At 47.6% G+C, this 27,821-nt stretch overlaps 1 protein-coding gene across 1 annotated transcript in view; it reads right to left on the bottom strand.

Annotated features, from left to right (window-relative positions):
* Positions 1-10,099: 10,099 nt before the first annotated feature.
* FTO (FTO alpha-ketoglutarate dependent dioxygenase) overlaps positions 10,100-27,821 on the bottom strand; it is a 240,691-nt gene continuing 222,969 nt past the window's right edge. The window contains exon 8 of the mRNA XM_019644285.1: positions 10,100-12,195. Within this exon, the coding sequence (XP_019499830.1) occupies positions 12,042-12,195 (154 nt within the window). The 3' untranslated portion in view covers positions 10,100-12,041. The remainder of the gene's footprint in view (positions 12,196-27,821) is intronic.

Genomic DNA, 27,821 nt, shown 5'->3' with positions numbered 1-27,821 from the left:
CCTGGCAGCCTGGCAAGCCCCACACTTCCACCAGACATTCACCTTGATGTCAGGTTTCAAAGACTGAGTCGCTGTGAAGGTTTCTCAATATTATTGTTTTTAACATGCTCAAAAGAAAATAAATCCCCCAGCAAGCATTCGAGAAAGAGAAGCAGGAGAGAAAACAAGAAAAAGACTCCAGACAGAAGAGCAAGAATCATAAATTAATAAAAACACATCGCCCCCTCCGGCACAGGCAAACTGAGAAGCACGTGCAGACTCGATGTCCCCACCCCACTGATGTTTCTAACCCAAAATGGTCTTATTGCAGTTTAAGGATGTACTTTGCATCTTTATCCAGCTGAAACCTGTCCTTGGAGCTCTGTAGAATAAATAGTGATGGAAACTTTAGTTAGTATATTTAATCAGTTCAAAGATGCCCCTCAATTATAAGCCACGCCATTATTTTATGTATCACTAAGAAAGAAAAAAAATAAAGCACCACCAATTAACTTATGATATGCTGTCACTGTAAGATGCAGCCTGATGTCAGAGACATTTAAACTAGAAAAAGAAAAAGGCACTTTATGCTCCACAGAATACAGTCCTTAAAACTAGATGAGGTTAAGATTACTATCAGTCTTCGAACTGTGATCTTGGTTATAGCCTGTGAATTATATCTCAAGAAAGCTGTTATCCAAAAACGTTATTTTGGACTTAACGGTGAAAATACTGATACTCGGTTGTGTCCAAAGCGGTCAAGAAAGGCCTCATGTTGAAGATTTTGAAGATGACAGTTGAGGAAAGACCTAAAGAAGGTGAAGGAGTGGACCTACGGCAGGTGAGGGCGCTGCTTGGATACCTGGGAAAAGAGAGTTCTGGCAGAACAAAGAGCAAGTGCAAAGGCCCTGAGGTGAGCGAGCACAGGGATGCCAGAGTGAATGGGGCAGAAAGAGATGGCAGCGGGTGGGCGTGGGGATCGTGAGCATCATAGGAGATGAGATCAGAGAGGTGACAGCAAAAATAAAGGCTTTCTCTAGAAAAATAAAAGGTTCCTCCAGTTTTCTATGAAGGTGAACAAAAAATTTTAAAGAATATTAAGGACTACTCAGAATATTCTTTAAAAAAAAATTGGGGGTGGTGTTATCCACCACGCTCCAAACTCCTACCTTGGTCACTTCTAGAATAGTTGAAGACTCAGTTTGCCTTAACATCCCTGCCACCTTTGCACGAGGTCCTACCTGGGGTTCCCCTTCACACACAGACTGAAAGCACTTCCCAACTCCGGTTCATTCAGGGGGGTCATGTTCATTAGACTGTCTCCATGTGATGGAGGGTGTAGGCTGCTTTCAAACCCCCTGAAGGTTGTTTACAGTTTGGGACTATTAAGAATAAAGCTGCTATGAACATTCATGGACAGATTTTGTGTGACTATATTGTAGGTTTCATTTTTCAGGGACAAATGGTCAAGAGTGAAATTGCTGGGTCATGAGTTCATTACATGCTTGCTTTTATGAGAAACCGCCATTTTACATTCCCACCAGCAGTGTCTGAGTGATCATTTCTCAGCATCCTGCCCAGCATATGGTGTTATCACTGCTGTTAAAATGATAGGCCTTCTCACAGGGGTGCTGTGGTTTTCATTTGTGTTTCCCTAATGGCTAAGGATGCTGACCATCTTTGCATGGCCTTATTGGTCACCCATATGTCCTCTCTGGAGAACTGTCTGGACAGGTTTTCCTCTAGAGCACCAGCTGAAGTACCTGGCTTGTGTTTTGAAGCCATGCGGTCACTTCCAAAATGAGAGAAAAGAGATTCTCATCCCCCATCTCCCCACACTCCCTGAGTGCAGTTTGGGATCATCACGGTGTTTCGCCCCTTTGTGTCTGTGTTTGCTGAGCACCGATACGTGAATTCTTGAGTTAAATGTGTATGATGTGCCACGCCACTGTCTTAGTAGCCTGATGACCCCAGGCCAGTGGGATCTGAAATTAGTCTTGCCAAACCCAAGCCCATCGCTCCAAGTCCACGTCCACTGATTCAGCCAGTCTTCCCTCAAACTCCAGTGGCCAAGGCAGTTTGTCTTTCGCTCCCTTGAGCTGAGCCGGGCCTGGATCCCTATACTGAGTGCTGTGCAGCTTGGCTGAGCCCTGACCCCACAGGGAGGCCTTGTCCGCTCCTTCCTTGGGGTGCTTCTTCTGCCCCCGTCAATCCTAGACACGCCTCCTGTAGACCTGTGCAGCCGTGCCCCACCAACCAGCTCAGATGCTTGGCTACCGCATCAGCACTTCCTTGATCATAGTCCCTTTGGGGCACGCACTTTGCTAACCGAATTCTCCCCAGCCCCGCTCCCCGCCCTCAGCTTTATCCTCTTGTCTGCTGCTAAGTTCCACCATGGGCTCAAGCCACCTCCCCTAAGACACGGTACCAGAGCCACGAAAGAATTCAGGACAAGGTGCAAAATCGGGTTTGGCTGGAACAAAGGTGAGAAGCCAGTTTGGGGAGATGAAGTTAGAGAGAGAGGTTGGGGGTACATTTCAAATGGCTGTGTAAGCGGTAGCTGGGAGGGGAACTGGGGGTGGGGGGGGCAGAGGGGGTGTAAAGCAGAGGATGGTGACGACAGATTTTCAGTCCAGTAAACAGCCAGCCAAGAAATGCTTATTGAGCACCTATTACGTGTCAGATAAAAATTAGCTGCTTGATAGCTAATAAATATTAAATGATTTAGGGGATACGAAATGTTATTCTGAGGCTGAAGGAACGTAATAAAATGGAAGTGAAGATCTGATCCTGTGAACTCTGCCCTCTGGCATTTTATCGTCCAACATGACAACCAGATTTGACAAGTAAAATAGGATTCATAAACACTCTGGTGACAGAACAAATGTAAAGGATCCACGTGGAGTGGCTTACAAGTGACCCAAGGATTCAGGTGGCGAGAGCGGCAGCGCGGCAGGCAACGTGCAGAGGCTTTTAGGAGGCGAGAAGAACAGAACCGCACACCGCGGGCCGAGAAGAAATCAGTGAACGACTGGGCTCTCTTTGCAATTCCTTCAGAGACACTCTAAGAGCCAGGGGCTCCGGGGTGATGAGTCCACCATGGAAGCGGCAGCAGCCGCCATGTTTTATAATGACACGCTATTCAGCTCTGTAAGTTACGAAGCATAGACCCCTCCGGAAAAAAAACCAAACAGTCATAGACCAGAATACCAGCTCTTCTGATGAGGCATTAGACTAATCTTAGCACTGTCACCGGAGCATAAAGGCTCAGGAACATTCGGAAGACTCCTCGCCTCACCGGTTCTGTCGGGATGATCAGGCTGTGGCTCGCACCCCTGCGGACCTGCCCTCTGTGGAGACAAAGTCTCTGAACCTGGAAGCCAGGGGGTGGCTGTCCACACTCTTGGGTGGCTCCTCCTGGTCCCGTCACTGCGTCACTCAGGCTTTAATTCAGGAAGAGCCTTAGTTTTGCTCGAGGTCCCATCTAGCCCCTTAATAGTGTTGGCCTTGAATGCTTTTTTCCATGTTCCGTACAGAGTGTGGTCTTGGCATGAGTGTTTTGGTCAGGATAATAGCCTAGGATGTCTCATCATGATTTATCTGTGTTGAGTGATGACTAAGTACTAGACAGGATGCTGATTGGTTAACATGCATGGTCACAGCTGAGACGGCAAACCCCTGAGCTAGGCCAGGAGTCAGAAAATCCTTTCTGAAAGGGAAATATTTTCAGAAAGGAAATATTTTAGGCTCTGTGGGCCATGGTCTCTGTCACAACTACTCAACTGCGTGAAAGCAGTCATAGATAATATGTCAATGAATGAATGTGGCTGTGTTCCAATAAAACTTTATTTTATTAAAAAAACAAGTGGGGCCGGCTGAGTGGCACGATGGTTAAGAAGAACTGGCTTGGGACGCCAGAGGGCCCTGGTTCGGATCCCACATATGAGGGCCAGTGACACTGCCCTCCACAGCTAAGATGCTGAACAACAGCTCAACCTGGAGCTGGGCTGCTGTGAGTCGCCGGCGACGGCGTAGGCTGCAGCCCCTGTGGCAGTGGTTTGCCATGGGCTACCGTGTGTAGCCAGTAGCCAGCGTGAGCGGCCAGCAGCCGCAGTGAGCGGTTGTCCAGAAGCCGGCGACTGATGTGCCTTGCCCGGGAAGAGTGCAATGATGGTGCCAACTTGGGCCAGTGAAGCAACGTCCTCCACAACTAGGCTGAAGAACAAAAGGACAGCAACTTGTCTGTTCCCCTTCCCCCAATTCCCCACCGCTGTTCCCATCCCCTCAATTCCCCAATAAAAATCTTTAAAAAGAAAAACAAGTGGTGGGCCAGATTTGACCATGAGCTGTAACTTGCTGACTCCTGCTCTAGATTTTACTATTGTGACTTCTGTTTGTCCTGCCAGTTTTTGGGACGATGCATCTTGGCCTCTTTGATTTTAAGATCCTGCACCATAAATTCCAATGGCTTGCTTGGGTAGTTAAGATCCCCACAATTTTGTGGACCTTTGTGGCCTGAGGAAAAAAGGAATTAACGGCACGTAAATTGTCTTCTAGACTAATGAAATTTCTCCTTTATGGGCTGGAATTGGGGGGGAGGGAGTGCATTCTTGCAAGCAACCTGGAACCACCTTCCTCGTCAACGTACTTTAGGTTTGCTTCAGAGGTGGGTTCAAGAATGTTCATCTTCTTCCCAAATCTCAATATATACCAGAAACTTGAAATCCAATTTCTATATCTCACCTCAAATAACTTAATTTCTGCCATCTGGGCTTGAATTACCCCATCTGTAAAATGGGTACAACATATAAAAACTCACCTTTTGTACACTTGCCTCTGCAAATGCAGTAATGGCTACTTCTTTGACCTAACTTTCTTCCTCTTAGGCTGTGTATTAAAATGAGCAAGGTGGGTGGAGACCAGAAATCCCGGTGAAGAATAGGACTTTGAGGACAGGGACCTTGTGCTCCTAGCACAGAGTCTGGTATCTAGAAAGGAGTCAGGGAGTGTTGCTTAGAGGAGCCCATTTTGGCTAAGGCACAGAAGGGCCAAGACTCCCAAGAGCTGGCAACATGGCAGCCAGCGGCGGCCTGGGGTGCCTTCCTCATCTGGCTCTTCCCCTTCGACTCGGCAAGGATGCCTGGCACAGCCACACTTCTGTTGCTTTCCGCTGGGCACAGAGTTTTGCTGGCGCAAGGCTGTCAAATTCACTTCGATTTTGGCCTCAGCTGGGGCTTCATGCTTTCACAAAAATTTCCCCACCGCCTTTCACTCGGGGTCCTTGGCTGGGACGCGGCTGCACGCACAGCTCGCTTAATGGGCACGAAAAAATGGAAGGAAGCTGGGGGAATGGGGGGGGGCGGAAAAAATAACAACGCGAACCAGTCTAAACCTTGGGGTATCTACAGGGTCTGCATCTCTTTAAAAACGATACACAGACATTCCTGGTCGAAGTGAAACCCTGCTTCTCACAGAGGACTGGAGACAGCAAATGAAGCCTTAGTCATACACAGTTAGTTTCAAACTTATGTTGCTGCTTGCAGGGAGAAATCAATGTACAGTATATTAAAAACAATCACCGCGGCCCTTAAATGATCCAATAGTTTAGCTTTGAATGCATTCAAGCTAATGGGGGCTTTAATGGCTTCTGACAGATCATTCCATTGATCAAGAGACATGTATGAAATATGCTGCCTACTAAACGCTGTTTTGATTTTGAGAAAAGAAAACTAAGCGTCCATGGTAAACAGGGCTTGATTGTTCCGTGTTCCCCGGGAGCCCTCTCAGCCTGACCCTGGTCGGCAGCAGTTGGGGGGAGCACAATGGGAATCCTATATACCTGGCTTGCTTCTTTCCTGTCTCTCTAATCAAGGCGTAATCAACTGGAAATCTCTGTCTAAAGAGTTGGGGGTGGGGCGGGGGGCAGGAGGGTGGCCAGAGAACCCGCTTTCTGTGTTGGATGAGATACACACTTTAGCTGCTCGGGGAAACTGGCTCAGCCCTTTCGGAGCTCCAGGGTTGGTAGGTTAACTGTGCTTGCTCCAAAGTGAAAGACAGAATTCCCTGTTTGAAAGGATAAGAAGGGTCTTCCATTGGAGATGGCGGTCTTGCAAAGAAACAACTCCCTCATCCATGTATTCTGAGGCTCCAATATTATTTTACCAAGGGTTAGACATTACCTCTCCTCAGGTCTGGCACGTTCTGCCCGGTGCATGGCATCTGAAAAGCTTTAAAAAGAGGCGGTAATATCATTCTTTGAGACGATTATTGTGCAAGAAGTGTTTGCAGTCCCCCATCCTCTGGCGGTTCCTCGTGGCCTCAAAAGCGAGCCGGGTGCCACTCCTGTGTCAGACTGGCCTTGCCCGATCAGTAGTGACAAACATGCATGCCACCTCCTCCATTACCCACCCAAATGAAACTGGCTCACAAAATAAATCCTTCTTCTCCTTGGAATTAGCGTTCACAAAGTTCTCCCAAATGGGGGTCTCTGCTGTGGGGGGTTTTCCTATGGGGTTTCCTCCAGCTTGCAGCCCCTCTGGGAAAGGCAAGCAGGGTGCCTCTGAAACTGGCACCACGAAGGTGGTCTTTATTTAATCTTTAATGCCTAGCACGACAGCAGAGGACCTTCCTGTGGACAGTCACGAACCAAGCGGGTCAGAACAGCTCTGAGCACACAGGGTCCGGAGCCACTGTGCTTTTCCTAAACTTCCTGTACAACGGCCTTGACCTTTCGGTCTCCATCCGTGGGGGCACAGTGCTGTCTTCAGCCAGCAAGTGCCATCTCTCAGCAGGAAGCTGCTGCACTTACCAGATTAAAAACACCGGGCAAACCCGCGTGCTCCAAGCTCTCATTTGTATTGGTGCCATGTTTAGTCAGTGGCTTTTGTAAAATTGATGAATTTTGTCTAAAGGCAAGTGCAGACAGGCAAACAGATCTGTATCTGCTGTTATCCATTTAGCTTGACACACATGTGCGTTGGAACTATTTTATCTCGATTCTTGCAGGACTGATGAAGAGTAAATGCAAGCAAAGTCATGAACTGCACCATTGCAAAAGAATCATCGAATCTGGCGCTGGAAGTTAATTAATGCTTCCCTCCCCTTGAAATAGACTGACCCTGCTACTTAGACATTCAGAGTCAATAAACAATTGTTGTACACAGACCATCCATTAGAAGGTGACGGCAAGAATTTTTTAAGCAAATGTAAAATTGCAATGGGTGACCTAATCCCGCTGTAGTAATGTGAGTACTAAAGAATCATTTTTCATAGTATCTCATTTATAAAAAGGCCCACGCTATCTGCCCAGAGAAAAAAATGGAAACTGTGAGGAGCAAATGGGATAACCTGGGATGGAAGTGTATTATTCCGGCACTTACTATGAGACATGATGTGAATCACTTAACATGCACGATCGCGGGGACAGAATAGTCCCGTGAGCCGGGCGTTCTCATCCCCCTTGTTGTATAAACAAAGACCAGAGCACAGAGAGGTCAAGTGATGTGCCTGAGTCACACAGCTACAACTGTTATCCCAGGAAGCAGGGATGATAATCGTTAGAGCCAGTACTGAAGACCTGTGCGAGCCAGGCACTGATGGACGTTAACCTATGTAGGCTTCACAACCACCTCCGGTGGTAGATGCGTTACTATTATTCCCATTTTGTAGACAAGAAAACTGAGGTTTGAAAGGGTGGGTGGCCTTAGGGTCATAGGCAGAGCTGGGACTCTGCAGCCAGAAGGCTCTATGGCCACTGACAATCAGGAGATTCCGAAACCTGATCGATGGTTGCGAGGAGGACAGAGCAGGGGCGCAGAGGGGACTAGTCTTCAATTTGGGCACGACACCAGGAAGAACATCTCGCCTCTAGCTGAAACTGGGACTGTCGTCGTGTGAGAAGGGGGTTGGTGAGCTGAAGGACTGTGGGGCAGCGCCATTCCAGGCTGCGGCGCAGTCTGGCCCCTCCAAGGCTGCAGCAGGGGACCTGGGGCCACTCACACTTTCTTCCTTGTTAATAAGAGAAACGAGAAACAGACCTTTCAGATGCTTTCCTGGAGCTCCCAGCCAGCCTGGGAATCTATCGGGGGCCTCTCAGGTGAGCTAGAAAGCCAGGTGTATCCCTTTTCCCGACAGCCACTGACACCTGCCTCCCAGACACAGCAACAGCCATGGGTGGCTTGGCTGTCGTGCAGGAAGTCGTTACTGGCCGGCTCCCCTGCCTGTCCCCTTTCCCACCCAGCCTCTTAAAGCTGCCGCCTTCCCGGCAGCCGCAATCGTTACAACACTCCTGGGCCCCCCTCCTCCTTTATGGTTGTCAAATTGATTTCACCACCGCGATACCTATGGCTCCCAATGAAACGTAATTAAAAAAACCATTTAATCACCAAGTAACAAAGGCAAACGGGATAAACGGCATTACCACTTGAGCGCATTTTAATCCACACCGCTCCTCTCCTCAATCTGCTCGGAGGAGAAACGCCTTTCCAAATACGAATCCTGTCGTCCATGTGCTTGCCTCTGACAGGTCTCCAAAATAAACAGTAGTTAGTGTGGCATGGGTCCAAATGTATGCAATTTGCCCACTGGTAAAAATCAGCCTGAACTAGAGCAGGGGGGGGGGGGGGGAGTTGCATTTGAAAATACCGTCCCTTGAAACACATACAAAACCTTCCCCTGAAAGTGGGGTATCTGTTAAACAGGGCCCATGGCATCTCACTGCTGGCGTCCCTCGATTCAGTTAGTGATGGATTTAGAAGCTTATTACTAAAATTGTGTCACAAGCCATGCCATGACCCTGCTCTTTTCTGTCCAGCAAAGTCCCCTGGGCTGGAGGCTGCAGAGAAAGGAGCGGTAGAGGAGTGAAGGAAGCGGTAGAGGAGTGAAGGAAGCGCCTCCTCCACTTGCAGGGGCTCGAGGGACATATCCCGATCTCAAGAGCTCACTCCGGAAGGAGGGACATTCCCAGTGAGAAAGCCGGCCCTTGGGCTGAGCTGCCTGCTCTCAGAACCCTCTGGAATCCACATAGCAGCCAGGGCAGTCATCTAGAAGCAGATCGTATCAAGACTCCAACCCTCTCTGCAGAACCTGCGGGTTTCTTGGGGCACTGAAATCAAATCCAAATGCCGGTCCAGCCTCCGCTCAACCTGCATCTCCCCCTGCAACCCCCGCCCCGTTTCTCTCTGCTTTGGCCACAGGGCCCTTTTCTCCCCTGAGCACCCCACCCCAAGTGCTTTCCAGGAAAGCCCCCGTCCCTCACACCCTTGCCCTGACCTCCTAGCCTAAGCCACCCTTCTTCAGCCCCCAGCTGCCCTCCATCGCCTCACCCAGTGGGTTCCCTGATGTTTATTTACTGGTCTATTGTCTGCCTCCCCATTGCAGGGTAAGTTCCTATTTCGATCGCTCCATATCCCCAGCACCTGGCATAGGGGCTGGCACAGAGGAGCCCCCGGAAGGCAGGGACCTGTCCTTGGGTGCCTGGACCTCAACACACCGCTGAGCTGTGGGACGGTGGGGGGGCTTGCTTCAGGCCATTTTCCTCTGGGACGGGCAGGGAAAGTGGGGACCCTCACTCAAGGCGGTCGGGGATAGGCTTCCCCGCTCCCTCAGCCACACGCCCGGCCCGTGCTCCCAGGCCAGTCCTTCATTAGTTCACAGGGGGAACAGGCTTTCCTTTGGCCCCCCAGGAACTGAGTTATGACCCCAGGAGCCCTCATTTTATCGCCTCTGGCCTGCCCTCCTTCGACGCACCGGAAATCTCCCCAGGAGCATATATCATCCTCAAACACTCGGAACTCTTGCTCATTGAAAGCCACCATTTCCTCTGAGAAAATGCGGGCCTCACCTTTCGGATTCACTGTGGATAGCGGTGTCTCCGGGCCTGGCTGTCATCACCTGGCCCCTTAGAGGACTTTGAGAGCTAGCTCCACCTGGCCAAAGCCCGGCCAGGAAGCAGGCCCACCCGCCGGTGTGCAAGGAGAAAAGCGCAGGGCCTCGCTTGGTTTTATATTTCGTCCCTGTAATGTTTTTATTGTTTATGGATGAATGTTTTGATTGATGTACACGGCACATTAGTACAAGCAGTCCATGAAGACAGTGCGATAGTAATACACACATGCTGGGGTAAGCACTAAACATTGTTTATTTCTACCGAAGGGGTCAAGCAAGCAGGTTTGGAGTGCTGACAAGAAAGCGTGAAGCTCATTGGGTTTCCAGTAAATGACACGAGAGAGCGACAGGGGCCACGGAGGGTCCGCACCCCACCTATGAGCAAGAAGACACGTAGCTCGTCGCCACTGCTGGGACGGAGGCCGAGGGCTGCCCAATGTTCTGAATTCTGAAGCGACTACACACGTTTTTATAAGAAATCGCCCAATTTTAAAATATTGGCACCTAATGAAATACAACAAAGAACAAACATTGTGGGACCAAATCAAACGCTAGGCTAGATGGCGCCAAGGGAGCGCAGTCCGTGACTTCTCTGTGCCATGTACTCCTCACCTGCGTGATTCCATCGAAGGGAAAACCACTCTGTGAGGCCCGCCTCACCTCCTTTGCGGATGAGGACATTGAGGGACATCAGGAATTCACCCAACGTCTGAGAGGCCGAGTCTCAAGATGAGGAGACCCTGGCTGCTCTGAATGAACACACACCGTGAACCAGTGCGATTCTGAGGACAGGAGAGGTTTGGTCTTTGTGCTCCTCTCTACGGGCCAGAGGTCTTCACCTTCAAACTACTGCAGTTACGAAAGAAGGCAGCGGGCTGGGGAGAGGGTCGAACTATTCTCACGATTCCCAGGGTCACCAAAGGGCAGGAGCCAGGCCCCAAAGGGAGAGACGTGTGCATGGTCTCACAAGACAAAAGTGGCACAAGGGTTCAGGGAGGGAGGGGAAAATGTCTACATCAGGTCAGCTTACTGACATATAATCATTCTAATATTTATTGGGTATTCAGCTACATGTCAGACATTGTTCTAATAAGTCTGTAGCTAGATTATTTCAGTGGATCTTCACCTTGTGAACTGGTGCCTTCAGTATCCCCATTATATAGATGAGGAAACCGAGGCCCAGTGACATGTCAAAGGTCACAAAGCCAGTGGGAGTTTTGATCCGGGGACTCTCAAGCCAGAGCCCAGGCTCTACCCTCTGCTCTACGTCGTCCCTCCAACGCTCCAATGGCAGCAGGATGGGGCGCCGGGGTTCTTCAAACCTCAACCTCACCTGTCATGACATGCAAATGAGGGAATTCTAGGAAAAAAAAACCCCAACATGATGCTGGCTTAATCCACGAAGCGGTTACACAGGGCTGCGTGTCTTTCATTTGATCAGGGAACCGTCCTGAAGGGTGGATGGCAAGTTTAATTTTCATTTTCAACACGTCTCCATTCCTGTGTGCAGAGTACAGGACTCATAAGTCAGGCTTTCACTTAGGTCGTTCTCAGAGAAGGGGAAGGGGCTTCAGTGAGTCGTGTGTCTTTTCATTTATTCCGCCTATGGGGACAGCAGCTACAGAGAAGGGGAAAAGGAAGATCTCCTGCCCTCGAACTCTGTGTAGAAGTATTGCCCACTAGGACTTCCCACAGCGGCTATTAAGCACTTGACATGTGGCCAGTGCAACGGAGGGACCGAATTTTTAATTACAATTAAAGTGGAATTTAAATTGAAGAAGCCACAGGTAGCTAGCGGTCATGTGCTCTTGCATCTCCGAAAAGGGCTTGAGGAGGAGGAAAGTAGGTTGGGCTCTGCCACAGGCTGGGGCTGCGCTTGTCACCTCCCTTAGCCTTGGGGGCTGAATGGCTCACACTAAAAATCCAAGTGGGGGATAATTTGGGGGGGGGGATAATTTTTTGGGAGGATCTTGTTTAATACCAAATCATATTATAACACCGTGTCATTTAAAAACATTTTAACATTCGTGGGCTCCATTCCCTAGCTGTTTCTCACTGGGACCCAGGTCCTACAATCTAAAAGAGTCTACCCACAATGCTTTTGCCTGAGCCACGGCAAGGATGGAGGGCGGAAGCCAACAATCTTTTTCCTCCTCCACCTGTGACGCGAGCTCTTTCTAGGCTTTCGCTTCCAGCAGCAGACCTCTGAGCTCTGCAACGATGTCTGTGAGGTCGAAGGGCAGAGGCATCGAAGGGTCGTCCTTCTCCCAATACGGCCGACACTCTGGCTTCTGATCCGCCGGTAAAGTTCGGGCAATTCGGGACTGGCATCTGGAAGAGTAAGAACAGGCAATTCACCCATGGGAGGACATTCCTGGAACACCCAAACTCAAGGACTACTTGACGTGACACTGCCAAAGGCTCCAAAGGTAGTCCTTTGTGATGATGGCGGTGATGGGAGGATGAACTTGTAAGGCAGAAAGCAGGTGTGTATAATAAGAAAGAATTACTCTTTATGGTACTGTTTTTTTTTGTTGTTGTTGGTTTTGTTTTTCTTAATTCCCAGATTTGTATTATCTCTAGTGGCTTCGTAGAAGCCAATCATCAGGGAAATTCAGTTACTCTGCCTTTAAAATGGTGAATTATTTTTTCATTATCTCAACTGTTATTTAAAGTGTGTGATTAAGCCATTATCAGATTTAAATGTTTGTGGGATTTCAATGTATTACTAGATTACAGGGAAAGATTAAATTGAATTTACTGCATTAAAACGTCCAAGAATAGATTAAACAATATTACAGACCAGGATTGACTTCGGAGATCCTGGAGATTTACAAGGGGTCCCAGCTTGCTGTGCTCAGAAAAAGGCACTCCAAGGAGAGACCGGTTTATAAGGATATATGCAAATAGAGGTTAATAATCATTTCCACTGATGAATAGGTGGGGAAAACTTCCACAAAATTAAATTAAGAGGCTAGCAAGACTTACTCCCTAAGGAAAACACTTAAATCACGGTTTTTATTAAACGGATTATTCATCAATAGTAGAGAAAATTAATTATCATATGCAACTAAATCATAGCCTTGTAGGAAAAAAGTTGGGACCACACCATCACACTTTGGCAGGCATCTACCTCTCAGAGAGACCTACTTCTTTAAAATTGGTCTGGCAAAGATTAGTGGCTTTAGCTTTATTTATCTGAAAGAAAAAAAAAAAGGACCAGGGAGAAGGAAACACAAATTGCAATAAAGAATAAACAATTTCTCTACTCTTTTGGAGCCCATGGTGGTAAAAATGCGTGCATTGAAAAGGAATACGGATACTCCTGGACTTACGATGGGGTTACTGTTAAACCCATCATACGCTGAAAATACTGCAAGTCGAGAGAAAATGCATTTAACACATTGAGGACGGGGCGTTTAATACACCTAACCCATCAAACACCATAGCTCAGCCTATCCTACCTTAAACGTGCTCAGACCACTTACACCAGCCTACAGGTGGGCAAAATCATCTCTCACAAAGCCTATTTTATAACAAAGCGTCGAATAGCTCATGTAGTGATTTTTTTACACGTATCTCTTTTGCACCATTGGGTAGTCAAAAAATCAGAAGTCGAACCATCGTAAGTTGGGGACGGTCTACCAAGAGTTGCATGGGTTCTTCTCCCTCAGTCCCCTTCCTCCCTTCTCTGCATTGTTCTCTAAATCAATTAAGATGTGGTCATACCCACTATTTGTCTTCTGTGCGGTATTAACTGTGAAAAGATCACAAATGCAATGTCCAAGCCTGATGGTAGAGGAGGTTCCTAACTCAAAGACATCTTCTCTGGGGAATTATTAATGGTGAGGGGATCCCCACAGGAAAACATACTTCAACCGAACACCTATTTTCTCCTGTGGTTAATTGCTATACCGGCATCCTATGCACTCAATCCGTCGCACATTACACAGAACATTCCAATATATCTTGAGCTCTCCACATCAGGCCCTGATAATAGCATCTGTTAACATGCACTAAGTACTATTATGCAGCACATCACTTCATAAATAATAAGATTAGCTGACCTCAGGGCCCCACGAAGAGTAATGTGTTTAAATGTTCTCATTATTTATTTAAAACAAGAATTAAGGCAACAGAAGCTGCTTTTGACAATCCTCTTAGCATAAATATTAAACTGTTTGCACTGATAAGCCCCACGCAGCACAGAGTCCGTAACAATAGGTGTTTGAGACTGCCGCTCGCTGGCGAGGTTCTGAGGGTGTGTCTCTGTACTTCCAGAGACAGTCTTGGGGGAAATTAATGTTCAAAGGAAGCCACGGCTAATTACAAAGGAACTCTGCAAAGCTTTTTCAACCAGGCTTTCTCTTCTGCCTCGGAATCCCCGAGTAACGTTCCGCGTGCGAGGTAGAAAAAGTTACCCCAAAGAGAGCCAGCCTTTCGATCTCACAGCGGAGAAATTATGTGTGCGCACAGTATCCTGGTTGGCAGATTAAAGGGCTGTGGTGAGTGTTGATGCAGCCAGAATATTGTAGGGTTTGTCAAAAGTCAATAGAGATGCTTTTTCACTTGTCAAATGGGTTTTGCCCCCTCACACTGAGAAAGTATTGAAAACATTACAACCTGCTGCCGAGGCTTGCTGAGGCGTGTTGTACTAGCTTCCTCAGCCCCTGAGCTGCTTTGGGGGGACGGAAGAAGACGTTCCATGATTTTCTGCTATTATTCTTCTCAGCAAAGGACGGGTTGGTGTGAGGACCACCCCCTTTTCATCCAGGCCCCGAGGGGCTAGGAGTTGTGTGTAGTCACTATGCCCCTTGGGGCCAGACGTAGAACCTGACTGGGTTCCTTAGGGGCCTTAATTGATGTATTTCAAGGTCACCTGAAAGCTTTTCTGTTAGGGCCCGGTGCTCCTTGCCCGTTTCCAAATGGTAGTGATTGGGCCCTGCAGAGGGCTCGTGGTTGAGGTGACGTCTTTACCTCCGAGAAACGACCATCACCCCCAACTCAAATTAAATTGTCTGATTCAACTTCAGGTCAGACTGGAATTGAAAAAGCAAGGACTGAGGATTACTTGAAGGCAGAGCCCCTTTGGACCTTTAACTTGTCTTGCCTCATCGCTCCTTCTGCCTTTTTTCCATCTCCGTTTCCTAAGCTGGGGAAGCCGGGAGACCGAGGCATCACGGTTACGAGGGTTGAGAGTGTGTTCTCGGCACACTGGGAGCCGCTGCTTCCTAGAGGCGTGACATCTTGGGCACGTTGCTTACCCTCCTCGGCCCTCAGTTTCTTGTCCATCAGGTGGGAACGATGAAGACGATCACCATCCCTTAATGGGGTTGTTGTGAAGGCTGAATGAATGAGTTCGTGTGAGGTGCTTAGTACACTCCCTGGCACATAGAAAGCACTCGATAATCTCGATAATTACGAAATGCCATTATCGCTATGGTTACTTCTACTGCAAGTACCAGTGATGCCGAGGGACACCGGCTGTCCCTGTGGCAGTCCCTTCCCTGCACACAAACCGAGTGGGTGGCCTCTGGGCTGGCTCCTTTTGGGGAAGCGCTGCAGATACAGAAGCAGCTCTTTCTGGCTTGAATCAAATTGGGCCTGTGGCTGAATCCTATCACAGTGTGACATTCCAGGACGCTAGGGCTTATGTGTTCAAGCTGCTACAACTTTCCGTGACAGGCTAAATGCTCCGATTCAGAGAGACTTAGCAGGCGTTCCTGAAGACCCAGGGTTAATAAAAGGGGCTGCTGCAAGTGGTGGCCATTTCAGAATGATTCAGAATGATTGGGCACCTACAGGAAATAAAGTTGAGTTGTTTCTTATCCTGCAGTCCCTTGCAAAATACAGGGGCGGGGGAGTACGTTCTCTTAAGAAATGTTAGGGATACTCACTGGTGGACATTACGCGTCTTGTGTATATTCCCACCTTTCCTACAAAAAGGAGTCTCATTTTCCTGGGGAAGCCATCCTTCCCCATGCTTAGCCATCGGGTGGGACTGGCCTCACCTCCACAGCCAGGGGAGAGTTGAGACTAGCTTAACCCACTCGGCACACCGCACTCCCTCAGCCTCGGGCAGCGGTTTACGGGAAGGCACGTGACCCAATCTGGGGTAAGAGTGAGAGAATAAAAATCAGAGGACTGGTTCGGGAGCTAAGGAAAAAGAATTTCTAATCTCCTGGTCTGTGAACTATTAGGATGTGTGATTTGGAGCTACCAGAGCCATTTTTTACCATGTAACGGGCTGGGTCCTGGGAGATACTGTCTGAGTAGCTGGGTCAAGCCTCACTTGAAGCTAAGTATGCTTAGACTTTTCCAGGTCCCTGAGCTCTTGTCGTCTGAGTTAGGTTTTCCCGTCACTTGCAACCCAAGGAGTCCTGGCTGATGGCTGGCCACTGGCCCCCCTCTCAGTACTTCCCTGCTTTTACCACGCCTACTTCCTGAGCCTGCCTGCCACGTGGGTGCTGGTGGTCCTCTCTCTAAACGACATGCTGCTGACACAATGCAGTGTGTACAGAGACCATCTGGGTTATTAAAGCCCTTGTTTTTGGTTCACATAATATTCCTGTTTGGGACAAATTTTTATCCAGAAAACAAGGGAAAGCTAGTGCCATACACACTGGCCTTTGAATAAAAATAAGCCAGTTTTAGTGTCCAGAGCTGGATAATCTTTCTAAAGAAAGTTACAAATTTTCCCCTACACTCACTGTTCCCAAGAATAGCAGATTATTTGGACTCCTATGAAAGAATATGAAAGTTACAGTTTCCCCTTCAACCCTGTCCCCTCTACTCCTGTCCTAAAGAAAAACCCTATTTTTAATGCTTTGGGTTAACAAATAAATGTGGATCTACTCAGAAACCTCTGTTCTTTTCATGGAGCACTGCAAGAGGGAAAAGAAAAATAATATAAACTTCATCTCTCTCCCTCCCAAATTCACGTTATTTCAATTCAAAGGACTCTCTCTAACCCACCTTCCCCATCCCCAAACTCCTGCTACTTAGGAATGGTTCTCCCTGAATGATCTGGTGACATAACAGGAAGCAACTAAAAGGTGTCACATTGGCTGTCCTATTATCAGACTATGGTGAGGTCCCCCTCAGGTGTAACTCATACGGGGCCCACTGCCCGCTGAGTTCCCCCCAGGGTGACACTTACATGCGAGTGACCAGGGTGGCAGCTACATTAGTGGACACCGGTTGCCATGCTAAAATTAACCACTTTAGCTAAAGTGTGTGTTAATTATGGGTACGCAAGCAGTCAATAAAAGGTTAATGCAAAAGTCAAAGGAGAAATTTCTTCACTTATTGCATCACTTCACAGACTAAATGACTAACATTACGCTCTGTGTTTTTAATCAATAGGTTTTACAGTAATGTGCTGGCCATTGATTTTAAGCAAACATATATGGTCTTCTTCCTTGTCCCTAAATTTTGAAACAAATAAAGAGGGACAGGTAACACTTCCATTACTCTTGATGAAATGATAGAGAAAGATTTCAGGAGAAACGGTGCCTGTTAAAAAGATTCACGAGGATAAACAAGCTGAAAAAGAAGTGCAAAAAACCTAGAACTTGATGGAGAAATATTACCAAGCACACGCCACTGAGGAGACAAGAAAAATGAACTCCTAAGAGAATTCTTTCATGGGGAAGAAGAGAACAACTCCTGATTAAAAGAACAATTCCATTTTGTACATTGTTTAAACACCTCCAAGAATCTTAATACACAGCACCATTTTATTCGACTTTCACAATAACCTGAGAGAGATGGGGAGGGAGGTATTTGATCTCCATGTAGATGGAGGGCTGCCTTACCCGAGGTTAATCCAATGGTGAGTGGAAGGGTCAGAGCGAGGCCAGACCCTGGACATCTGGCCGGCTGCCCTTTCCACTATATTCCATCTTTTCCCTGGATTTCTATTTGGACTAAAATGGACCCTGTCCTCTGACTACTAGCTATTCTTGCCAAATTTAGGTACTGAGGGGATTCCAAACCGTTTCAAGGGAAAGAAAGGAGAAACATATCTCCCCCCGTCACCCACCCCCACCGCCATGTTCCTATAAGACTACGGCAAACAACTGACAAAACTTTCTCTTCTTTTCATTCTAATGCCTTTGACATTCTTGTAGCATAAGCATCTATAGTCTATAGAAATAAAAGATACATGCTCATCTTTTAAGACCATAAACTATTTCTAATTATATTTCTGAGGGGGACCTTGAGAAAATCCTCTCAGCCTCTTAGCTTCCTTCACTGCAACACCCTTCTCTGCTTCATGGGTTATGTGAAGATAAAACCAAAGAGTGTACATAAAAGTCCTTTAAAACACGTAAAGTGCCGCATGTACGTGTAATTATGCCTCAAGCCCCCTTTTCCTGTGTGATACAGGTCCTATTTTTAAAACCCAGCTGATCACGCGGCATTGGCCAGAGGTGCTTGCACTGGTCATGAATAAAAATGAACACAGCCACACTTCTAAAGGCTTGAACAATTTAAACTGACAACCTCATCAGAAAATATCCAATGACTAAAAAACCGCCATCTTCTTCAAGTCAGGGTTTTTTCCTAGACTTTTAATTGACAATGAGGAGTTGACAGTCATTCTGCCCCATGCTAGACAGGAGCCTGTCAGGGTAGCAGCCGTCAGAATGCACTTGCGTAGAAAGCACTGGCATGGCGTTGCAGCCCATGTACATTGAACCTGCAAAACCCAACAGCCAGGGTCAAAATGGAAAAGGTGGGAAGCAACGAGAGAAAGGGGTAACACTCTCCCCGTTGGCCTTAAGTCGGGAGAGAGCATGAGCCCACTATGGGACCGAATGGTGTCTGTTCTCCTCGGCCTCTCCAGGCCCATTAGAGTCACAGCGTCTGGTCACACAGAGTGATTCTGATGTTTAAAGATAAGTATTTTTTCACATAACATGGTACCTAAGTCCCCAACAGTACTTTATGTACAATTTCAGGGGTTTTCATGTGTAGCTCTGACTTTCCATAGTATCTATCTACCTTAAACACAACATTTGAAATCTACCCTTGAGTAAGAGGCCGTCCTATTTTTTTTTAATAGATTCACTGTGTTTTGTTCCAAATAATCTGTCTTTGTCAGTGGTGAGAAGAGCATACAGTCCAGGTTATAATCATCTTACCCTTGACACTCTAAATCCTTTGAAAAGAGCGAGTCAATGGATTTATAACTTGTCTTCTTGGACTTTTTGGTATGGCCATCAGGGTGCTGTAGACAACTTTGCAAATACACAGCACCCTGTCATTATCTGTCACAAGGGTCAACGCTGACAATGGTGGCTTTATGACGTCAGTTTGTTCAATCTGTATAACTCAGTTTACCCACTACACAACCAATTCCTAAATGAGTTTCCATGAAAGGACATGTTCACCTTCCTCTTTGAAAGGCTTTTAACCTCTTGCCTCCGTACGACACGCTAATGTCTCCAGATCAGCTAAGTCAACACACAGAGTGAAGAAAAGCCAGGCCGTGGCCCATGGGTCAGCCGCTTGTTTCTTTTTTTTCACTTGGGTCAATATACCTTTTTAGCAGGTACTATTTTTCCATCGTGGCCATTTAAAAAGTGGGGCTTGACGAACTTCTAATTATAGAAGAATCTACTTCTGGGCCTCACACTGTAGGGAAGAAGTGAGATGCCTACTATGAGAGCCTTCTTAGATGCTGTAAAAATCAAATATCCCCAAATGCTTTTTCTTAGTTGATCGTTAGCATATTTGTGGAGTACCCACTGTGGGTCTATCCCACTCTCACTGGGAGGAGAAGGAAATACTGTATTTCCCCCTGTAAGACGCACCCTTTTTTCAAAAAATTTGGGGTCTAAAAACTGGGTGCGTCTTATACAGTGGTTGTAGATTTTTTTTTTTACTTGCATTTCCCGCTGAGGATGAGGCCATATATGAAGACAGTGATTCGTCATCAGACACAGAAGAGGACAAGCTAACGGTTGGGAGTTTTGACAGTGATGAGGAGTTGTATGAATTTTATAATGAATAAAACTTGAGTTCAATAACTTTATGTAATACTTTTTTTTCCCCCCAAATTTCGGGCCCCAAAATTAAGGTGCGTCTTATACATGGGAGCATCTTATACATGGGGAAATACGGTAATAGCACAGGCAAAGCCCCACTGTGGTAAATGGATGGGTTCTCCACATTTGTTTGGAACCCAAAAGGCATTTTCCATATAAACAGAGGTTCTCATAGTTCCCAATTCTTGCCCTCAACACCAATACTACTTATAATTTCCCTGAAATATAGCATTAATATGCTATACAGCCCTATAACCATGAATATCATGGGGTCTTGACTTATTTTGCTTAATGAAAGAGAACATTTAGAGTTCCAAGAAGAAATTTCCTTAGGATTCCGAGAAGAAACTTCTTTGGATGAGGATTTCCCGGCCTCCAGACTTATGCAACCAGGGGCTTCTTCTCATTCTAAGGCGCTGCTCAGCGCTCCTCAGGCATGTGGCGTGCCCACTGTGCTCCGCCCACGCCGAGAAGACCCTGGCGTGAGGGATAAAGGTGCCCAGGTAGTGCCTGCAGGAGGCCCAGAGATGAAGAGGCATGGGGCACAAGAGCCTCTTGCTGGTATAAAAGTCAGGGGTGCCTTTTGGTCATGGAATGGCTCAAAGGCACCTCCACTGCTTCTTCCAGGGTCCAGTGGGGTGTCGGGCCCGTCTCCCTTCCACTGCTAGCCTCTGCTGCCCGCCTCCTCCAGGGCTTCCCCCCAACCCACGTGATTATACCACACGGTCCTCACATCTCCTCACCCCTCCAAAACTGCCCTTGTAAGTTTTTCAGAGTTTTTTGTTGACACGGGAGATACTATAACGAAGTCCCATCTTATGCCACTGCTGATTTCCTCTCAGATCAGAGGACTAGTAATAATGCTAATAAAAACATTAAAAAGAGCTGGCAGAAATGGCAGAAATGACTGAGTGCCAGGCACCGTATACATCTTCTGTTTAAAGGTTAGTCTTCAATCCGGAAATGGAGGCCTGGAAGATTAATGAACTCATCCGAGATTCCACAGCCAAACAAAGGATAGTCAGGATCCGGCAAAATTGTCTGACTCCAAGTCTCAAGCTCATCCTACTATTCCAAAATACAGATGACAAAAGAATCATTTTGGGTCCTTCTTAAAAATGCAGTTTTTCAAAGGCATCTAGCTTGAAGTCAGGCTCTCCAGAAGAGGGTCCTGTCAATCTGGATTTTGAGAAGCGGCTCTTTGGGTCAGGTCAGTTTGTGAAAACGTGGCACCATGCTTCCCTGCCACAGAAGAGCATCAAAGGTGCTCAAGGCGGAATGTGGTGGTGGTGGTGGGGGGGGGGACACATGGGTGTCTTGGGTCCATAAGGAACTCACATTAAATTCTACTCCATTTTAGAGGACACCAGACTCTTTAGACCTGCAGCTTGGCCCTCTAAGCAGGCAGCTGGTGAGTTCGCAGGGTCCAGCGTATAGAACAGGCCTCCTGGCATCCTTCTCCCAACCTCAGGGACTCCGACAGGCTCGTGGAACCACTTAATATGTGAGACTGCTTGGCCCACCGCTGGGTAAACCCAGGAGGTGGAGGGTTGAGAACCATTTTATCCCCAGGTTCATTTGTCGGCTTGTCAGTTACATAATGAGAGTGATGAATGGGCTACCTTGACAGCTGAACATTTAGGAGCTGCTGACCTTTGATCTCTGGTCACATGATAGGGTCACCTGAAACTTGCATGACTTCTACCTGGCCAACGGTAACAATATAAAGGTCAAATAGGCTGGACGATTATATGTATCACGTCTGAGGCAGCTTGGTCAGGAGCTTTAAGAGAGGCCGGGTTGGGTTCCCCGGCACACAAAGCTATGGAACCACTGCAGAGATGTGTGCAACAAAAGATCTACAATTTCAAAGCAGTCTAGAGTAACTTTCCTTGCAAGGGAATAGAATGAACTCATTATTTTTAAAGGGCAACAATGAAAACAAACACTTTGGAAGAAAACATATTCTGCCAGCGACTCTGCCATTGGGAGGGCAGGCATACAGGCGTGTGACTTAATGAGTGATATTAATGCTATACCTGCAGCATGGCAGAAGGTCCAATTTGATGCAATTATTGGAACAAAATCCCCACCGGGTAATACCAAGCCCTCCTTTCAGCCACCGAAGACGGCCTGTCCGCTGTTCTCTGTCAGCACAGTCCCCCACAAAGGACCATGATTGACAAAAGATAACCCTTTCCAAATTTCATGACTTCCCTGTTGCTTGAAACTTAAGTAAAGTTTGCATGAGACAGTCTCAAACTTCAGAAGGATTCCGGAATAACTTACGATCAGAAATTCAAGGCAGCTGTGATTTTCGGATGCACTATAACATTTAAAATAGAAAAAAAAGTTTCTTCTTGAAAATCAGAAGATTTTGCTTTTTGACGATTTGGTTAAGTTCCATTTACTCAAAATCAGACAATGGCAGTCACATAGGTAATGAATCGTTGTGAAAATGAAAGCTAAAAGGCTAAGGTCATTGATTTCCAGAATCTGGAGACTTCATAGCCCACGGAAGCAGCAGACATGACAGAGAAATGTGATGAACGTCGAGAGCCTGTTTTCTACAAAGGATTTCCCCTGCAAAGTCAGAGGCTGACAGACAGACGGCCATCGGAGTGGAATCCACTCATACTCCTGAGAGAGGAGCAAAGCGAAGGACAATGGCTTATAGAATCAAAGGCCAGCTGTTCTGACTTCGGAATGCTCATTTGAGTTGTAAGCTGTGAAATAAATCTGAGTTGATGGCTCCCCCATCTGCTCACCTGTCAGTTGCTTCCACCGTACTGCTGGTTTTAGAAATACTTCCGTGTACCCTGCTTAATTGGTTTTCGGAGGCCGAGAAACATCTCCCAAGTTTATTTTAACCTTATTCAGAACATGAGGCTACTGGGCCTTTGTTTCTCTTCTCTTCTGTAAGAACCTTCACTAACAGGTCAAGAGCACTTATGGCGGGGAACTTGGTGGAGCCGAACACCCACAGCGTGGGGCAGTCCAAATTCAGAATTCGAGAGAAAATGACGGGCCAGAATAAAACGCCAGTTTACCAAGGACATACCAGCCTTCCAATGAATGTACGCCGTGTGCTGATTTAAAAGCTGAGTACAAGTCAAAACGCTTACGATGGTCCACAAGCCGCTGCGTGATCTGCCTCTTCCCACCTCTGCTTCTCTGACGCTCTCTCCCTCCGTCTGTCCCGCGGTTCACTTTGTTCCAATCGTGCTGGCATTTCTGCTCTTCCTTGAACTGGCTGAGAACACTCTCAGGGGATTGGCATCTGTGGTTTCTTTGACCTTGAAAGCTCTTCCCCTAATCCATCCACGGGGCTTGCTATCTCCAGGTCACTGGTTAAACACAACCCAACCCGTGGGGCCTTTGTTAGACTAGCACAGCAGCATCGTCCCCTCAGCCTTCTCCAACCCCATCTTCTTCCCGTATTTCTCGCCACAGCGCTTGATACCATTTGCAGTGTGTGTGTGTGTGTGTGTGTGTGTGTGTGTGTGTGTGTGTGTGTGTATGTGTGTGTGTGTGATAAGCGCCCTGAAGGCAGGGATTTCTTTCTGTGTCCTCTAAGCCTAGAGCAGAGTTTGGCACATGGTACCCACAATAAATTCAATGGAATGCACAAATGACTGAAAGCAACTTGCATCTGAACTGTGCCTCCTCAAAACAGAACTGCTTTCCCTGTGACGTAACCAATTTTACAACCATAGTAGAAGTACAAGGCACCAAGTAGGAAGAGTCACAATACTGTGAATAGCCGCTGACACGGAGGCTGGAACGGTAGGAAGAGCAGTGGTCTGGGAATCCACCACGGAGCTCTGCCATGACCTTATCCTGTAACCTTGGGCAAAACCTTGACTTTCCGGTCCTTGGTACTCAGATCTATAAAATGAAAGGTTGGGTTAGACAATCCCTAAAGTTCTTCCAATCTCTAAAAAATGAGTAGGATTTTATATATAAACATTACAGCTTACCTCCACATACCTTCTCTCCCATGACCCTCACTACTAGGGTAGGAAAGAGAGGTGTTATGTCATTTTGGGAGGAAGTGGAGGTCACAGGGCTAGTGAGTCACATCGCTGGGACTGGAACTTAGGTCACTCGCTCATCCGGCATTTTTCTATCAATCTGAGCTTCCTCTGTTGGTAGAATTGAAAGCACTACCAGTCACTGTTACTCGGATTCAAAAACTATTTTTGCAGGCAAGTTCTAATCCCCTCAGAGATAAGACATGCGTCTCATAGATGCCACTGGGCACTATTCTACTCTAGCCAAAGAATCCATGGTTTCGCGGACAGCTGCCATTTCATCGCAAGAGCAGAGATAATAAGCTGCTCCATGTGCATGTTCTATCATAGACGCATCGTTCTTTTTTGGTGCAGCTCTTCTACAGAAAAGCCAGAAGTCCAAGCAACGGCAGCATCAAGACTGCTGTGCTAACAAGGTGCCTGAACTCCAAAGGTGTCAGGAACGCCTTACGGTAAAACCCACAGTGTTGCATTTTATACCCCCAGGAACGGAATGACACCGTTTCTGCAGCTAACATTTAGAAATTAAAATTGCTTTGACCCACGTAAATATGTGGGTTCCTGGGTTCAGTGATCAAGAAGGATGACAACTCAATGTGGCTTACTAACAGCTGCCTACTGATAAGCCTGGGACTTGAGCCAAAGAAATATTATTGTTGGTGTGTGTGTGTGTGTGTGTGTGTGTGTGTGTGTGTGTGTGTGTGTGTGTGTGTGTGTGTGTGTGTGTGTGTGTGTGTGTGTTCGTTCATTCATTCATTCAACAAACATTGCCTAGGTACTAGGATCTAGACATACCAGGGTGAACAAGACGAAGTTCCAGGTTTCATGGAGGTCACATTCTGGTGGGGAGGACAGATAATACCCATGAACATCAGCTATAAACTGCATTTAGCTGCTGGCAAGAGGGACCAGAAGTACTGTAGCTAAAGAAGATGGAAGTTTATTTTTCTTTCACATTAAAGAAGTTTAAGGTCACATGACAACAGTCCACATACATCCCGGACCCCGGCTCCTCCATCTACTTTCTTGCTCTGCCATCCTTAGCAGGTAGCTGCCATTCTTGAGGTCACCTCATGGTCCAGGGTGATCCGGCCACCATATCTTGAGTCCCAGACAGGGAACAGAAGAAAGGGGAGAGAAGATAAAATCTGCCCTGACCTTCTCTTTTGAAGGAGGGTAGCCGACCAACCTCCACCTCTGTCTCAACGACAAGAATCCAGTCACTGGGCTCAGAAGAGGCTGGGGGCATGGCTGTTAAACTGGATGTACTACCTCTCCCTCCTCTGTCAAAGCTGAGAGTCGCTACTAAGGAAGAAGGAAAGAATGGGAACAGGATGAGGAACTATTGGGTTGTCGGAAAAGTCATGACGTATTTTTTTCTATGTTTTTCGTTGCAAAAAAATGCATCATGGCTTTTCCGGCAACCCAGTACTATTCTCTGCTACACCATGTAAGCAAGTCGATATTCAGGTAGTTTCTGCTAGAGCCCACACTCTGGGCAAGTCAATGGGGAACCCATGGAGAGAGCAGACAGTGAGTGGAGAGGCGGGGGTGAGGCTCAGGCATGTGTCTGGGAGCAGGTATGTTACGCGAGAAGAAATCACCTGAGTCACATACTGGTCAAGAGACATCAAGGAGGCAGGAGGGTGACAAGGGAGGGAGGAGATGGGGTCAGAGAGGGCCAGGACCTTGGAAGTCACTGTGCAGCCTGATTTTCTTCTAAGATGGGAAAGTAGTGGAGGGTTTCGGCAGGAGCGTGATAGGATCTGTGTCTCAGTACTCTGCGAAAAGCCTCCAACTGCTCTAGGAACTGGGTCATTTGATAAGAGCCAACGTCTATGCTCAACATACACATGGTGCTCAGCTGATGAAGCAAAATATCCCCCCTGCAGACCCTTCCCCCACCTGGAGCTCAGAGGAAGGGCGGGCTCTGAACCTGATCGTCCTGACGGCTTTGATGCTTTGTTCCCTTTTGCGCTGGAATAGAAAAGGAGAAATAACGCCAAAGCCTCCCGTATTCCTAAGTTCACCTGATGTGTATCTTCGGAACTCAACTCACATCCAATTTACGCTGTTCTTTTTCTTTTTGGGGCCGTGGATTCAGGCAGAGGAGGAAGGGTAATCCTATATGCTGAGAGCCACGAAAGGCTGAACAGGCCTCTGAGTCAGCGCTCATTTTGCTTCTAAAATGACTTGGTTTGAAAGGAGTTTTGAAAAATTGCACTTCAATAGAAAGCAGACCAAATTCGGAAACCCTCCAACTGAAGTTTTTGCTGTGCTGCAAGCGATGCCACCAGCGGACAAAGCCCACCGGCGCCTCGGAAAGGAAGGAGGAGGAGCCAGAGAGACTGCCTGAGGGTTGCAGCGTGGCCTCCAAATCTCAGGCTAACTGGGTGGGTTTATTCATTAATCATCACAGGGACAGCTTTCCCACCTGGGCATCGCGGAGGAGAACGCAAGCCGAGAGACAAGCCATTATCTATTTATTACTTACAGTCTGTATGAACTCCCTCGTCTTCAACGGGCTGGCTGGTGCAGTCTCCCACTCCAAGCCTTTGAAAGCTTGGGTCTGTAGTTCCTTCACTGTCTCGGGTGATCTCATTCTCCCAGCACCAGTGTTTGCTTGTGGGGTGACCTTGGGAAGGGCCCTTAAGCAGCATTTTCTCATCTGTCAAGCTGAGACAGCCCCAGAGCCCCAGAGTCCCGTCTGGTAAATACTCAAGCATGGGCCAGTACTGGCCACCTCATGTCAAAGCCCCCTGGTCCCAGGAAGCAGGCTTTTTCCAACCGGGTAAATGAATGAGGCGGCGCGTGTCCTTGCCACATGCCAGTTAAAGATGGGAGGCAGAGGGTGGAAGACCAGAGTGTCGCTGTGCAGGAAAGACACCCTGAGGCCCTCTGCGCATCCCAGGTGCTTTGTCATTTGCCCAAATCCAGAAGGTCATGAGGAATCAAAGGCCGACATCTGCTCGTGTGGGGTGTCATTACAGAGGAATCTGGGAACACGAAGCCTGTTACAAGCCACCTTTCCAGCTCCTGAAAACAGGCCGACTAATGGAGAAGCTCGGCTCCTCGCTGAGCATTATAGGAGTGGGGTCAGCTGGGAACGGGCTGGGGCTCGGTGGTGAGTCAGGACAGCACAGCAAGGGTTTGATTAGCTGCTGTAACCTCCTGCCCCCGTGCCTAGACTGCCAGGGAGCCAGGCCTCTAAGCAGACTGCTAAGTTAGAATTCACACTTTTTGGAAGAACAGCTCTGCAGTCGAGACCACCTGGGAGTTGGCACAGAATACCTTACTGAGGGTCCATTATGCTTTCTCTGCAGGACTAGCTGATGGGTTAGCTCAAGTGAGACTGCAAGACCGGGGAAACTTGCCATTCCTAATTTAAACTGTTCTTTCTAGCTGGAGATTGACTTGCAAAAGGTCCGAGGGCCCAAAGGCACCCAGCAGTAAGTTACAAGGCCAGGGTCGGATGTATAAGTGCCATCGGCAAGTGGCCTGCCTATGTGGTGTGAATAGAGAGGTCCCAGGACAGCGTCCTCTCCAAAAACAGTCCTGGCTCTGGCCTCCCACCAATGCCAGACAGTGTACCATTGATTCATTTTTTTTTCCTCTCTCTCAAATGTATGAGGGGAAAGAAAAGCAGTTTAAAATGCAACCACTTCTAAGGAGGATGACATTTTAAGTCACCTCTCGGAGAGATCACGTTGCGTCCTGGTGTGATGGAGAAGTGAGTGGGCTCTGCGCTCCCTGGGTGAGAGGAAGGGGGGGGTCTCCAAAGCCCAATTTTACCATCTTTGCCATTTCACCTAGGGTTGAGCATGTGAACAGCCTTCTGGGAGAGATTCGTTCAGGAGGCCGGCAAATA

The sequence above is a fragment of the Hipposideros armiger genome, unplaced genomic scaffold (genome assembly GCF_001890085.2).
Source record: "Hipposideros armiger isolate ML-2016 unplaced genomic scaffold, ASM189008v1 scaffold_4, whole genome shotgun sequence".
Taxonomy (NCBI): domain Eukaryota; kingdom Metazoa; phylum Chordata; class Mammalia; order Chiroptera; family Hipposideridae; genus Hipposideros; species Hipposideros armiger.
This window is presented reverse-complemented; position numbering and strand designations above follow the sequence as displayed.